The sequence below is a fragment of the Phoxinus phoxinus genome, assembly GCF_949152265.1.
Source record: "Phoxinus phoxinus genome assembly, chromosome: 7".
NCBI classification, from domain to species: domain Eukaryota; kingdom Metazoa; phylum Chordata; class Actinopteri; order Cypriniformes; family Leuciscidae; genus Phoxinus; species Phoxinus phoxinus.
In genome coordinates, this window is record NC_136882.1 from 36,702,495 (window position 1) to 36,716,405 (window position 13,911).

Consider the following 13,911-nt stretch of genomic DNA (forward strand, 5'->3'; position numbering starts at 1 on the left):
CTGGGCATTTGGGGACAGTGCAGATGGGCCAGTATGTGTTGTCTTTGACTTTCTGTGTGTTCTGTCTCCACCTAGTGGTTGAACAGGCCCATCACTACTTTCTCTGATTTGATCTACAAGCCCGGGGGGGATATAAATATATTTTATGAATTATTTGAAAAGTAGCTATGAATCAAATTACCCTTTGTTTGTGTGTCCCGATTATTAGAGTATCATTAGCAAAGCTTAGCTACATTCTAACATCTAAATCTCAGAAGGCAGCGCTCTTGGTTTCGGATCTGAGCTGTAGTGTGCCTGAGTTGGGTGGTGGCTGGGCTGGTGAGAATTTACTAGATGTAACACTCGGTTAAATGTTTGCAGCTGTATTAGTTAGACTCTTTTTCACACACGTACGGGCAAACGGTTGCAAATGGGCCACAGCTGTGTGTGTGTGTGTGTGCGTGTGTGTGTGTGTGTGTTCCTCCTCGGTGTAAACACACAACTATGACATTTCATAAGAGGTGTTATATGAGCAAACGTCATTACGCAAGCGTTCAACCTGACATTTCCCTGGATGGAAATCATGAGGAATTGGACAATTCTGTTTCCAATTCCGTTGAACGTTTGCGGCTCCCTAACGATTATTTAAGTACGTTTGATCATTATATCTGGGCCTGCTTATGAGTTTGTTTGTATTATATGTTTGTCTGGATTCAGGCTTTTAATTGTTTTTAATTTTTTAACTTCAGGCTAATTCAGTTTATCATAAGACTGTGCACAAGTCCTCTGCAGGAAATAGGGCATAGTATAAATGTATAAACTTAATTTATTATGTAAATCGCTGGTTCAGATCAGTTATATTCTGTTGATTGGAGTTTTAAAAGATCATAATGACATGGTGCTTTCATTATATTTTCTGACCCATGAAACAAATGTAATCTTTTCATCAATTTTCACACTGGAAGCGAGCGATGCAGCAAAACCGGTCCTGTTGTATTCGATGCATGGTTGCAAACTTTGCTATAAAGCTTTGTTGATTTTAATGGGAGTGTTGAGCATGTTGCTCATGCAGTGTTGAAGGGGTGTACGTCTTTGGACAAAACTTCTCTATGAAAGCAGCACTCATAAAAATACATAGTTTTGTCAAATGCATTTTTTTCTATGAAGTAAAAAGTACTGTCTAATCAGGGACCGAAATCTGCAGGCAAACTTTTCTCATTGTTCATAACTACACAAGCACGGGCTTCCGAGACCCGGCAGATCATTAACTCGTTTTTTTTTTTTTCTTACAAGTGTATTTTATGAATGCTTTTGCAACTTTTGCTTAGTTGCATTGAGTTTCACAAGGCTTTCCCCAATGCAGGCTGAAGTCAACACTGTTTGGCTGATGGCACTACAAGAAGCCCTGAACCCTTTACTCTCTTTAACCCGTTAGCCTTCACCCATGCTTTTGAAGAAATCCCAAGAAATGGCATACCCAAACTCAAACAGATATAGCTTATGAACACTTTGCACTAAAAGCAGAAGTATGGTCTCATTTGAAAGCAGACACTTTGCAGTTTATTGTAAAGTCAGAATCATCTTGAATTATTGTAAATTATTGTCATAATTACATTTTATTTCGACCATTCAGTCTCAGTCTTCCCTGCACACATTCACACCTCTCCGGCCTGGTTATGGCTCTAATTATTATTTTATTTCGTCTTCATTATAATTACTGACGACTTTCTATTCACACTGTTTTAATCCTTCATTTCTTCTCACTTCACCTTCTTTGAAACGGTATCAAATGCCCTTCTTGAAAAAAAAAAAAAACATTTCAATGAGCTTTGCTATTTAAAATGATTCATAAAAATGAGCTCAGCTAGGTGACAGGTGCATCATAGGGCTAGCTAGCATGTTAGTTTAGACAATTTATGAGATTAAAACCATGTTTTTGCTCCAAACTTTATAATGAAAGTCGAGTGTTTTGAAGTCAAAAGCACTGCCTTTTGGGTAAAAATGTAATAAATATTACTCCTCTCTATTAGCCTGGAAATCCAGACCTAAATCGGAAAGGTACCTCTCTATAGAAATTCGATGTAAACATAAGAATCTTTCAATATTTCTCAAAATCTGCTCAATTTTAAACTACAAGCCCTGAGGGATGTTGTTTTGTCAAGCGCTTTCATGACGACCGTACAGGAGTTTTTTTTTTTTTTTCTGAATGGGAGCGGCTGATGGTCATAATTCATATTAATGGTACTATTGACTGATTTTTCTTTTTCATATCTCCTGAAACAAATGAAGACATACCTGCTGCCACTATGTGGTTTTCAGAATAAAATAGAGGTCAAATACTGAAGCTTGATCTTTTTAATGATGTATAGTTTTTCGGGGTAAATACAATCATTTACATAAAAAACACAAAAACAAAGAATGCTTCAGTGCGCCGTCGTCCTCGTGAAGTTTAAGAGGATGATTACAGATATGCTTACAGTCAGAAGTTCAAATGACTGAGAAAGAAAATACATATATCAAGAGCCAGAAACACTTAAATAAGAGCTCAGTGTGGAGCAGAGATAGAAGAGCAGCTACAGAAGGGCTTTGAATCTAAGTGTCTGGGAGAGATCACAGAGACCGCTCTCTGGATGTTTCTTCATCTCGCTGGTCTCCGGAGAGAACGATTGAAGAGCTGAATCAGGCGAGGGAAGCGAGACGTCTTAATTAACACCACTCGCTCAGTCTCTCTCTCTCTTTCTCTCTCTCTATCAGCTGCTCCTGCATGAGAAAGGGCATCACTTCAGTTTGATGTGGAAACCGCTGCTTATAGGGATACTGGGAAGAACTGTACTTTTTAATATTTAAGCAATTGACTTTCTGCATTTCTCACGCTTTTGCACTGCAGAACCAGTGTTGGAGTCTCCTCTGGAGGAGATCAAGGAACAGGAAGAAATGCATGTGAGCGGCGCTGTGCAGGAGGAGCACCTGGAGGATGACAGCAGCCTAAACCTGTCCGCCGACATCTCTCTGGACTCGGGCCGAGCTGGCACAGCGTCTCCTTCTCAGGATTCTGAGATTCTGGATAGTGGGACGTCCAGAGACAATCCATCATGTGACCTGTCCACAGATGCGGAGTATGTTCATTAGTAGCTCAGTGCACAGTGTGTTCATTCATATTCAGTTGCAGTTAAAAAATTTGAGACCAGCAACCATTCAGATGACACATTGAAAGCAACGAGAACAACCAGCCAAAGCAACCTAGAAATGCAACCTATTGATTCTCATATTAAAGAAGATTTAGGTTTGTTTTAATAAATATATGTAAATTAGTGCTGTCAATCGGTAAAAAAAAATTAACGAATTAATTGCGCATTTTCTGTAATTAATCGTGATTAGGGTTAGCATGAATATTTAATTTACATTTAATATTTAAAGTTTTTTATATATTTTTATATTGTAATAATTACACAGTAATCTCCAAATTACTGTAGAAACAACATAAAGACGGGTATTCGAAAATATTTGATCTAACAGACGGGAAATATACAGAAATTGAGTAAAGTTATCAAACACTTCACTTCATAAATTATAACATAGATTAATCCTTATTAAAGCTACAAAAGTTGTTCAGTCAAGAGCAGGGAGTGATTTTTCTGTCTTTTTGTTATTTGATTTACATTAATGACAGGTTTATTAGGCTGCTGTCACTTTATGACGTGGCACATCCGATGTCCTCACAACTCTTTACGGTCATTTAAAGACTATTTAACTAATTTAAGACTCTGCTTACGAGGATACTTAATAAAAAGCAGGCATTTTGGCATACTTTTGTGTGTTTTTGTCCGTTCAAGTGCAAAAGAGAACTCAATGCGGCCGGCACGCTGTCTGAAGCGGCTTTTTGTGTGCACAAGTCATGTGTGTGACTGTCACACAGAAAGGAGATTCACAGATTTAAGTCCTTTTTTTGCGTCTTATCATGCTTGAATCAAATGGCACTTGAATGAATGATAGTGTGATCATATACTGTATCACTGCCAAAGAATGATGGGAAAAAATGGTTGCTGCTTTAATTGTGTTGAATATTTTTAACAAAAAAAAAAAAAATCACGTGTTAACGCTTTAATTTTGACAGCCTTAATGTAAATGTTTTTAGTTTTTCTAATTTTGAATTAATTGTAGGTCATTTATTTCATTAAATGTGTTTTTTAAACGTTACATGGTTTTTACCCTTGACAGAGTCGCTGAAGGCACAGTGAATGGAGAGATTAAGTCGGACCAGGCCGCAAGCTCTCATATCCAATCAGAAGAGAAAGGTAAGGGTGAGATCCTTCAAAACCTCAGATTTTACTCAATGTTTTTTCTTAGTGGAGTGGTTCCCAGACTGGAGTATGTTAACTCTACCCCAACTTAAATAACATTTAAACCGAGCATTATTTCTAACAGGCAAAATGCCGTAGAAGATCAAATACATGACATCCAATCTGGACTGCATCCACACAAGCAGCATGCATATGATAAGTTGCGAGTTGATATGTTGCCTTAGCAAATCTCGCTAATATTACTGCTGTTCTCGACCAATATACCTTTGTAAAAGTATTAGCACTTACTTGTATGAAGAACAAATGTAGACACAGTCTGTGCATAGAGATTGATTTAAGACTCAAACTCTCTTCAATACAAAAACATAGCCCTTGTGTTCTTGTTTTTAATATTGATAATATCATACGAGCAATAATGCAATTTTTTTCCCACAAATCCACATGATTGCAAATGTGGCATTGATTTCATACAACAAACAAAAGTGTAATAATAAGTGATGTACAATTTTAGCACAGTTTTGTATTGTTCGCTTTATTTTTGCAATGAAATAATAGTTCCAACGAAAGCCACAGCAAAACTGCAACACAACGGTGTTTCGTGGACAAAATCTGAGGCTTCGAGTCAATGATTCAATGATCCATTCATAAATTCAGCCACTTTCTTCATTACTGAATGAATGAATGACTCAATGGGTCACACAGTGACTTACTGCTACCTACTGGTGGTTTTAGTTTCATATTTAAAAGTATCACTTCGCTTCTCCCATCATTGCATATTTATTGAAAGTTTTTTATTTAAACCATTATTTATTTTATATAGGTATTTTATAAGAGTAACAAAACGCACTGGAAAATCTATTTAAATGGGCAAGTATTGTCCCTTAATGGCAAAGGTGTAGAAGGATGTTAAATGCCTCTGGGGGGTACGACACTGTGAAAAGTTTGGGAACCACTGCCTCAGTAAACTTTATGCAATTGATATTTATACTTTAATTTCAGAATGACTCATTTTGGCAGCTTTATTTCAATAAATGCTCCGGTTGGACTGAAGTTTCGAATTCTGAAATTTACAGTAGTACAATGAACTCTTTAATCTCAGTCATTCTCAGGAAAATGTGATTCCTCATGACACAATCCCTATAAAAAGTCATAAGAAAGCATTGTTTGATGTGCAATGGGCTATGTATTCCAGTAAAACTCTAGTGACAAAATGAAAGGCTTCGATGCATGACTTTGTTTTCTCTTTTTGTAGAGCCCCTGGTGGAAAAGACCGAAGAGGCAATTCAGCCGATTGAAAGCGTCCCTGTTCTGGAAAAGGTTTCTGTGAGCACCACAGAGAAGCCTGCATCTTTGATCAACACGCTTCAAACATCTGAATGCGGCGTCCAGACGTTGCAAGCCCAGTCCTTTGATTCAAACACGGTTGCGGCTTCTTCCCCTGAGCCCAGCCGTTCATCTCGCTCTGAGAACCAGATGCCTAAAACCATCCCCAATACTGTCAACTTCACTCACACCGAGACCCACATGCAGGCAGAACCCCAAAAACCTTCTAATAAGCCATCGAGCTTATGCACTGAACCCTCAATGGCCCAGTCTACATCCTCAACAGGAATAAAGCGAGACATGGCCACTTCCACAGAAGAGCTGCAAGTTCCTGAACCACAATCACCTGCGATCCAACCATCTAAGGACTTGACATCTACACCAGCCTCTAAAGCAGGAAGCGTCCAGTATATTGTAGATGCCGAACCCAAACCAAAACCATCAAATGAGCTCACCCGTGAATACACGCCCAAAGTCGGCATGACCACCTACACCATCGTGCCTCAGAAATCTCTAGAAAAGCTCCGTTCCTTTGAGGTAGAGTTGACTCTGGAGCCTACTGTGGACTGCAAATCTAAAGCTAAGTCTGCCTCCAATGGCACGGCTGCTCTTAACGGCCATCAGAACGTCTTTGCGCGAACTAGTCGTTGTACATCACCTCCAGCAACCGCTTCGTTCCCAGTAGGAGGAACCGAATCCGCAGTCAAAGACAAGAAAGCTCCACCCGCAACAAGACCCAAACCCGCCTCTTTCCGCCTGCCACAACACAAACGATCGCCCGGGGATTACGTGATCTCCGCGGTCGTGCGCAGAGCGAGCTTTGGCAGTAGCAGTAGCAGCAGTAGCTGCTGTAGCAGTCCTGCAACCCGTCCAAAAGAAGCCACAAGCCCGCAGTTTGATGCACTCGCTGCGCCGGACATCTTCCCTCCTCCACCACCACCAGTCCAATGGGAAGATGAGGAAAATACAAGAGCGAGTGATAAACCTCTACCTCAGAATACAGAGGTTGACGGTTCGCGGCCCAAATCTTCACGGTTTCCACCGTCCTTTCTGCCCCATCAGAAGAGTCTTCCCACTAAACCCAAACCTTCACTGAGTTTGGAGAAGTTGAGAACCTTTGCTGCGCCCAAACCGTACTTGTCCTCATCGCCGTCTCGCTTCGCTCAGGCCGTGTCCTCCGCTGTGAAGAGGACCCATTCTCTGTCCCATCATGCCCTGGGGGAGTCACCACGCACTCATCCTCTCACAGCACAGAGATCCATTACAGAGTCGCCGACGAGCACTGTGAGTACAACCTCAACATCAACAGTTAGTTGGTTTCTGGGTGAATCTTTTCTATAATCATTTTTGAATTATTAGTATTATTATATTTTAGCGAAAGTAAAAATTGTATTATATATTTGAACAAAATAAAGAGTAATTTGTTTGCATTGCAAAATGCTTATATATATAACATAATTTTTAATAATGTTAGTCTGTATTTTAATTTTTAACTAAAAAAGCCCTACTAGGGACAAGTGTTGTGAATAAATAAAAAAACACCATGATGCATACATCAGATGACTGTTTAAGTTTATCTATGTGTTTTTGTATCTGTCCCCATCTAAATTATATATATATATATATATACTTTTTTCCCCAATATATTTTCATGATATTTGGGCATATTTTTTCATCCAGATTTGCTGTAATGCATTTGGATGTGTTTCTTTTGTTTGTTATTTCTATTATTCTCGGTTGTGGTTTTCAGTAGATTCCCATTACTATATTACAGAGCAGAATCATTGAACAGGTTCTGTTTGTGTTTTTTATTTTATTTTTTTATAATTGGTCTATTTAGACATGTTTGGCGGTTGCGTTTCATTTAGCTGTTTTTTCAGCATCTTGTACCATGAGAATTGCATTAGAATTTTGAGTTAAAATAAGTAAATATACATACATTTTTATTTCTGTTGCACTCTGTCTACTGCTTTTTTTCAAATGCAAAAACACTTACTGTTCTGTGTGCTGATACAATAGCCAATCAGATTACTGGAAGGTACCACCAAAAATGTCACCGTAACAAATTGCTAAATTAAAAACGAGGCCCCATATACTGCATATAAAATGTGACCCTGGACAACAAAACCAGTCACATGGGTCAATTTTTTTTTTAAATTTGAGAGTATATATATCAATGGAAAGCTCATTTATTCAGCTTTCAGATTATGTATGGTTTGTTAGGATAGGACAATATTTGGCTGAGATGCAACTATTTGAAAATCTTGATTCTGAGGGTGCAAAAAAATCGAAACATTGAGAAAATCTCCTTGAAAAAGTTATAAACAAAATAAATGTTTTGTATATTTATGGTAGGAAATTTACTAAATCTTCCTGGAACATGATCTTTGCTTAATATCCTAATGATTTTTGGCATAAAAGAAAAATCGATCATTTTGACCCATACAATGTATTGTTGGATCCAGGGTCACATGGCAATGGGTCATGAAAAAAATGTCAAAACCTTATAATGTAAAGTAGAATATAATCTTATATCTTTTGGTTGATTGGGTGTAAAATATGGCCATGTCATGTCTGTGTCTAATAGATTTGATAAGATTCACCCAAAAGCGTCCATGTATGTATGAACCATGCAGTGAGATGGAGAGAATACCGTGCGGGTGGTTCTGCTATCAGTGCTCGGCTCACCTGTTGTAGCCTCATTGTACTACAGTTGTTGTGCAAGTAAATAATCTATTGTGAAATACACCCAGTTTAAACTGGTGCTGGTAAATTAATACTGGGAGTTGGATGACACTCATTGTGATGGCTGTGTGTGCACTCAATGCATTGACGCACATGGCTCATTAATCTATGTCCCGGTTTGACCCGTCTACTCGTCTTTTGTTGTTGTGTCACCGGGGTCAACTGTGAGTGTGTGTAGTGATGCAGGGCCCTGTGTGTGCTGTCAGCCTATACAATGTATGTTTGGCCCTCAGTCTTGAGTAAGAGCTTTTGTTTGCTGATGGGCTTAAATAATTTTTAAGATCATGTGAAACATTTATGAGAAGATTCAGTCAAGTGTGTCTAAACTTTTGACTGATGGTGTATGTAAATAATGTTGTTTATGACACAACGTGTTGTTATGTTGGTGCATATAAATGAAAATGATCAAAATATGATTATTCCTGTCGGAGACATGACTTGGTTATTTAAATGTAAATAAACTAATACTTGTATTTAGCAAAGGCACTTTAAATTGTAGTGACAGTAAAGACATTTACAGTGTTACAAAATATTTCTGTTTCAAATATTTGCTGCTCTTCTGCTCATCAAAAAATTATGGGGAAAAAAAGATAATATTTCCACAAAAATATTAAGCAGCACAACTTTTTTCAATATTTATAATAATCAGAAATGTTAAGCAGCAAATCAGCATATTAGAATGATTCCTGAAGGATCATGTGACACTGAAGACTGGAGTAATGATGCTGAAAATTCAGCTTTGCATCACAGGAAAAAATTATATTTTTAAAGGGGTGGTAAAATGCCCTTTTCACAAGATGTAAAATAAGTCTCTGATGTCCCCAGAGTGTGTGTGTGAAGTTTTAGCACAAAATACCCCACAGATATTTTTATATAGCATGTTAAAATTGTCACTTTTTGAGGGTTTGAGAAAAAGCACCGTTTTGTGCCTGGCCCTTTAAATGCAAATGAGCTGCTGCAGAGGGCGGGGTTTCAAGAGCGTGTGTGTGTGTGTGTGTGTGTGTGTGTGTGTGTGTGTGTGTGTGTGTGTGTGTGTGTGTGTGTGTGTGTGTGTGTGTGTGTGTGTGTGTGTGTGTGTGTGTGTGTGTTAGCAGCTGCGATTACCTCATGCAGACACTAACATGACAGAAACTGTTCTGCCTTTAATGTTAAAACGGAGTCAGACAAAGATGGAGAGACTCAAGAAGAAGTGACAACATGTAGAAGCAACAGGACGTCTCTGAATGGTTAGTTGATGAATTTATGTTGCTGATGTGGAGTTAACTATCTTCAATTAGCATATTCTGTCATGATAATCTATAAATCGCTCGTATAGGAACTGTTGTGAGATGCACACAGAGTGGCTTTCTATTGCATGTGAAAAGATGGATGCTAAAGTTTGAGTTGACTCACAAATGTGCTCGACTACAACAACTCTTCCTCTTCTCAACATGGACTGTGTTCCCGGGGGCGGGGCTTATGTACATTTTAGGGTTGCTGATGTCACTAACCCGGGAGGAATGTCGTGTAGTTCCTACCAGCCGTTTGTTGTAGTCCTTTTCTTTAAAAGCAAATATCTTCCTTTGCTTTGAACTGTGAGCGTTGTAACTTTGCAGATGTTGTTTATGATCAAACAGCAACATTACACACTAACTAAAGTTAGAAAAGTGGAATCATACTTTACCACCCATTTAAAAATATTCAAATAGAAAATGTGTTATTGTGAATTGTAATACTATTTCACAAATTAATATGACTGTTTTTACTGTATTTTTTTATTCAATAAATGGAGCTTTGATGAGCAGAAGAGACTTATTTAAAAAACACACAAAACAAATCTGTGACCCCAAACAGGAACAGTAGTGTAATTTACAATAGGGGGAAACATTTATTTTAAAATCATATTTAGTTAACCCCTAGTTAATGATAATAATATAGGCCTATAATGAAATATACTTTTTTTTTCAGCCATATTGCCCTCCTTAATTTTCAAACTAGTACATATTTAGTTACACGGAGTGAAAATGCATTATTTTATGCACATGCATGTGTCTGTGTGTGAGTGAGTGTAGTTTTTGTAATGTGTGAGTGAGTGTAGTGTTTGTAATGTGTGTGTGTGTGTGTGTGTGTGAGTGAGTGTAGTGTTTGTAATGTGTGTGTGAGTGAGTGTAGTGTTTGTAATGTGTGTGTGTGAGTGAGTGTAGTGTTTGTAATGTGTGTGTGTGAGTGAGTGTAGTGTTTGTAATGTGTGTGTGTGAGTGAGTGTAGTGTTTGTAATGTGTGTGTGAGTGAGTGAGTGTAGTGTTTGTAATGTGTGTGTGAGTGAGTGAGTGTAGTGTTTGTAATGTGTGTGTGTGTGTGTGAGTGTCAGTCAGCGGGAGTACAGTGGAACGGTCTATCTTGTGTCTTCTTCATGTGATTTATGCGCGTGACGCAGAACCAGCAGTGTCTCTTTTCTCGGACCCTGTGTCTGCCTAGTGCGCATCATGCTCAGTGTGTATTGTGTGTTTTCTCCCCCCTGTGGACCACAGGTGACAGACAATAGAGGAGGATCCAGAGAGGCCCCATCACACACCGCAGAGCCCGGCTCCTCCCGGGACGCAGGCATGGGAACATGTAAGATTGGAAATACTCAAGCGTCACCAGTGAGTGAATCTAACTCTAGATCTAACCATCACTTAGAAACCCTGATAAAACAGTAACCTTCACTTTAAAGTAGGGGTGTACCCATACCCTCATGTCACGATACCATATTATTATGATACTCCAAGACATATAAAAGGATAACAAAAATTTTACTGTTGATTAAAATGCAAAATTTTATATTACATTGTGGGTGTAAAATTAATAGGTTAATAAAACCCAATGCAACCCAATAGTGACACCAGAGTAAAAAAATAATCATGATTCTGAAGCTGAAAACTGAATTATGAATTATTAATTTAGGAGAATATGCTTGCACTCAGTCACTGACTAGATATGCTGTATTTAAAATAATGTAGGCCTCTTTTTACTGGTAACATAAGACATTTGGCATTATCAGGACACACAAATATCCCCCGTTGCATTATTATACATTATATTCAACGTTATATTTACTAGTTTAACTCTGAAAACGTAATTTTTTCTCAAATTTTTATTTTGACAAAAATACATATTGTCACTATCCACGATACATATTGTTGAATTTTTGTATTGCGATATATTGTGACACCCCTACTTTAAAGGTCCTTTATGCACCACACCATCAATAACTGACAATCTATGACGAATCATTCATAAAAGTGATTTGTTAATTGTAAAGTTTGTTTGTGATTGGTCCACAGGGGTCTGAAGCATCTTTAGCGCCGGCGTCTCCTTCGTTGAAGGGAATATCAGAAGTCTTTCGTTCAGCGGAAGAATGAAGCATTTCCACACAATCCTTCAATGACAGTCTTCAGATTTATTTTATTTTTGCAGTAATTCATGATTTTTAGGTGTCTCACAAATCAGAAGACTTTCTGTACTTTTTATCTGGATCTGGACAGAACTGTGTAGAGCGCAGTCTTTCACTTTCACATTTACAGTGTCATTTTCTTTTTCTTTCCCTTGTTTTTCTTCACATAGCAGTTTTTTTAAATATAATAACAAATAAATATAAATTAAAAAATAAACACTTAATAGTGACCATATCACATCTTTCAAGCTCCTAAAAGGACAAAAAGGATTTTTGTTTTTCATTTTTTGAGCGAATTAATAAAAAACTTGTATTAAAAAAATTAAGTATGATTGTTCAAATAGCGTGGAGACGAACTATAGATTTAATTTATTCTTCAGATGGACAATTCATTATTTTTCTTAATATCTGTTACACTATTTCCCCTCTCAATAAAAATAACAGAGATCCTAATAATGTTATGATATATTAAAAATGTATTTTTGTGTTGTTTCTTGACATATGAATTATGAATTTGTAAATAGGCAGATGTGAAAGAAAATGCTCTGATCTATTTTGAGGCCTAATTTTGTTTAAATTATTATAGATTTGATTTATGTAATTATTATTAGCCAATAAAAATGGTACTGACACTTCTTCGGTCACACCTTAATCCCTTGCCAAGCATTAGTACAGACTGTTGATAATTATGGACTGCAATTATAGTATGTTTAAAGCATAATGTGCTATGACATTGAACAGTTTTCTGGATCCCACAACAAATGATTAATCAGAGCTGTTGCCGAGGCAGAACACACTGGGCTTTCCTTTCATTCTGAGGAGAAAACTGCTGTATCGTTTGAACTCAACTCTCCTCTCTTCTCTGTATTAAAGTATAAAGACTTTTAAAGTTTGTATCCTCTGATTGTGTTATTTTTGTATGTTTGTGATGCTGTGAGGATGTCAAGGTGTGATATTATTTCAGACACGTTGTGAACATTATAAAGTAGTTGTGTTTACTTACAGGGATCAGTTACTGCAATCTGACTTGACTGACACTTTATTATAAATGTTATATTGTGCTGTTATATTTGTGTGTGGTTCTGCTGTTTTAAAGGCGCAGAGACACTCGTGGAAGAGTGAGGTACTGTAGTGATGTGTGTGTTGTTCTGTGGAGGATATTGTCAGTTTGTTTAAAGCAGCCGTGTGGAGGAACATGCCATTCACAAACTTCCATCAGTACAAAAACTGATATTATTCTGATCTCAAAGTGTGTGACCATCAAAAAGGCATCTGTTGAAGAAAGTATTTTCTTTCTTTTTTTCTTTCTTTCTTTCTTTCTTTCTTTCTTTCTTTGCAATTTTCCCATTTTTATTTCTTTTAATTTTCTTATATTTCTTTTTTTAGACCTTTGTCTCACTGTGCCTTATTTTTTTGCATTTCTTCATCTTTCATTTCTTGCATTTTCATCCCTTGCATTTTTGGTCTTGCAATTTATTCATCTTTTTTTTTCTTGCATAATCTTCATCTTTCATTTTCATATACATTATATCGTTTTTATTGCTTACTTGCCTTTTCGACTTGTTTTTTCTTTCTGTATAGCACTTTCTTCATTCTCTTCTTGCATTTTCTTAATCTGTCTTTAATTATTTTAGCTGCATGTTAATTTTTTTCTGTTCACTTTTTTTATCTCTTACATTTACTTCCGCTTTCTTTTCTTGCGTTTTCTTCATCTTTTTTTTGTGCATTTTCATCCCCTTGCATTTTTTTAAATCTTGCATTTCTACAACTTTCATTTTTCACATTTTAACCTCTCTTCTCTGCCTTGCAATTCCATCATTTTCTACAAACACTTTCCTCATCATTCTTTTCAAAGAAGATCTTTTCTGCTTTTTCCAAATCTTTCTTGCATTTCCTTCTTCTCTTACTTGGATTCTCTCTCTCTCTCTCTCTCTCTCTCTCTCTCTCTCTCTCTCTCTCTCTCTCTCTCTCTCTCTCTCTTTTAGACGAGCACATCAGATTGCATCCTCGCGCTTCGTGCGTGTGTGTGCGTGCGTGCGTGTGTGTGTGTGTGTGTGTTTCTCCTCTCAGTCAGCTCAGTATCGTGACGCCGCAGGAGCGCCGCGCGGAGGAGCAGAAGCAGGTACAGTACAGAGCCAGATAACACAC

General features: G+C 37.5%; 2 protein-coding genes across 8 annotated transcripts in view; both read left to right on the top strand.

The window, feature by feature from the left end:
- Positions 1-12,664, top strand: part of cobll1b (cordon-bleu WH2 repeat protein-like 1b) — a 54,050-nt gene extending 41,386 nt beyond the window's left edge. For 5 of the 7 annotated variants that reach the window (XM_079617586.1, XM_079617587.1, XM_079617585.1 and 2 more), the window contains 5 exons: positions 2,867-3,095; positions 4,198-4,274; positions 5,533-6,887; positions 10,859-10,972; positions 11,654-12,664. In XM_079617586.1, the coding sequence (XP_079473712.1) occupies positions 2,867-3,095; positions 4,198-4,274; positions 5,533-6,887; positions 10,859-10,972; positions 11,654-11,731 (1,853 nt within the window). In that variant the 3' untranslated portion in view covers positions 11,732-12,664. The remainder of the gene's footprint in view (positions 1-2,866; positions 3,096-4,197; positions 4,275-5,532; positions 6,888-10,858; positions 10,973-11,653) is intronic. The other 2 variants (XM_079617589.1, XM_079617591.1) reach the window with 1 other exon arrangement.
- A 1,203-nt stretch (positions 12,665-13,867) lies between these two features.
- Positions 13,868-13,911, top strand: part of grb14 (growth factor receptor-bound protein 14) — an 84,749-nt gene continuing 84,705 nt past the window's right edge. The window contains exon 1 of the mRNA XM_079617605.1: positions 13,868-13,885. The gene's annotated coding sequence lies outside the window, so the exon portion shown is untranslated. The remainder of the gene's footprint in view (positions 13,886-13,911) is intronic.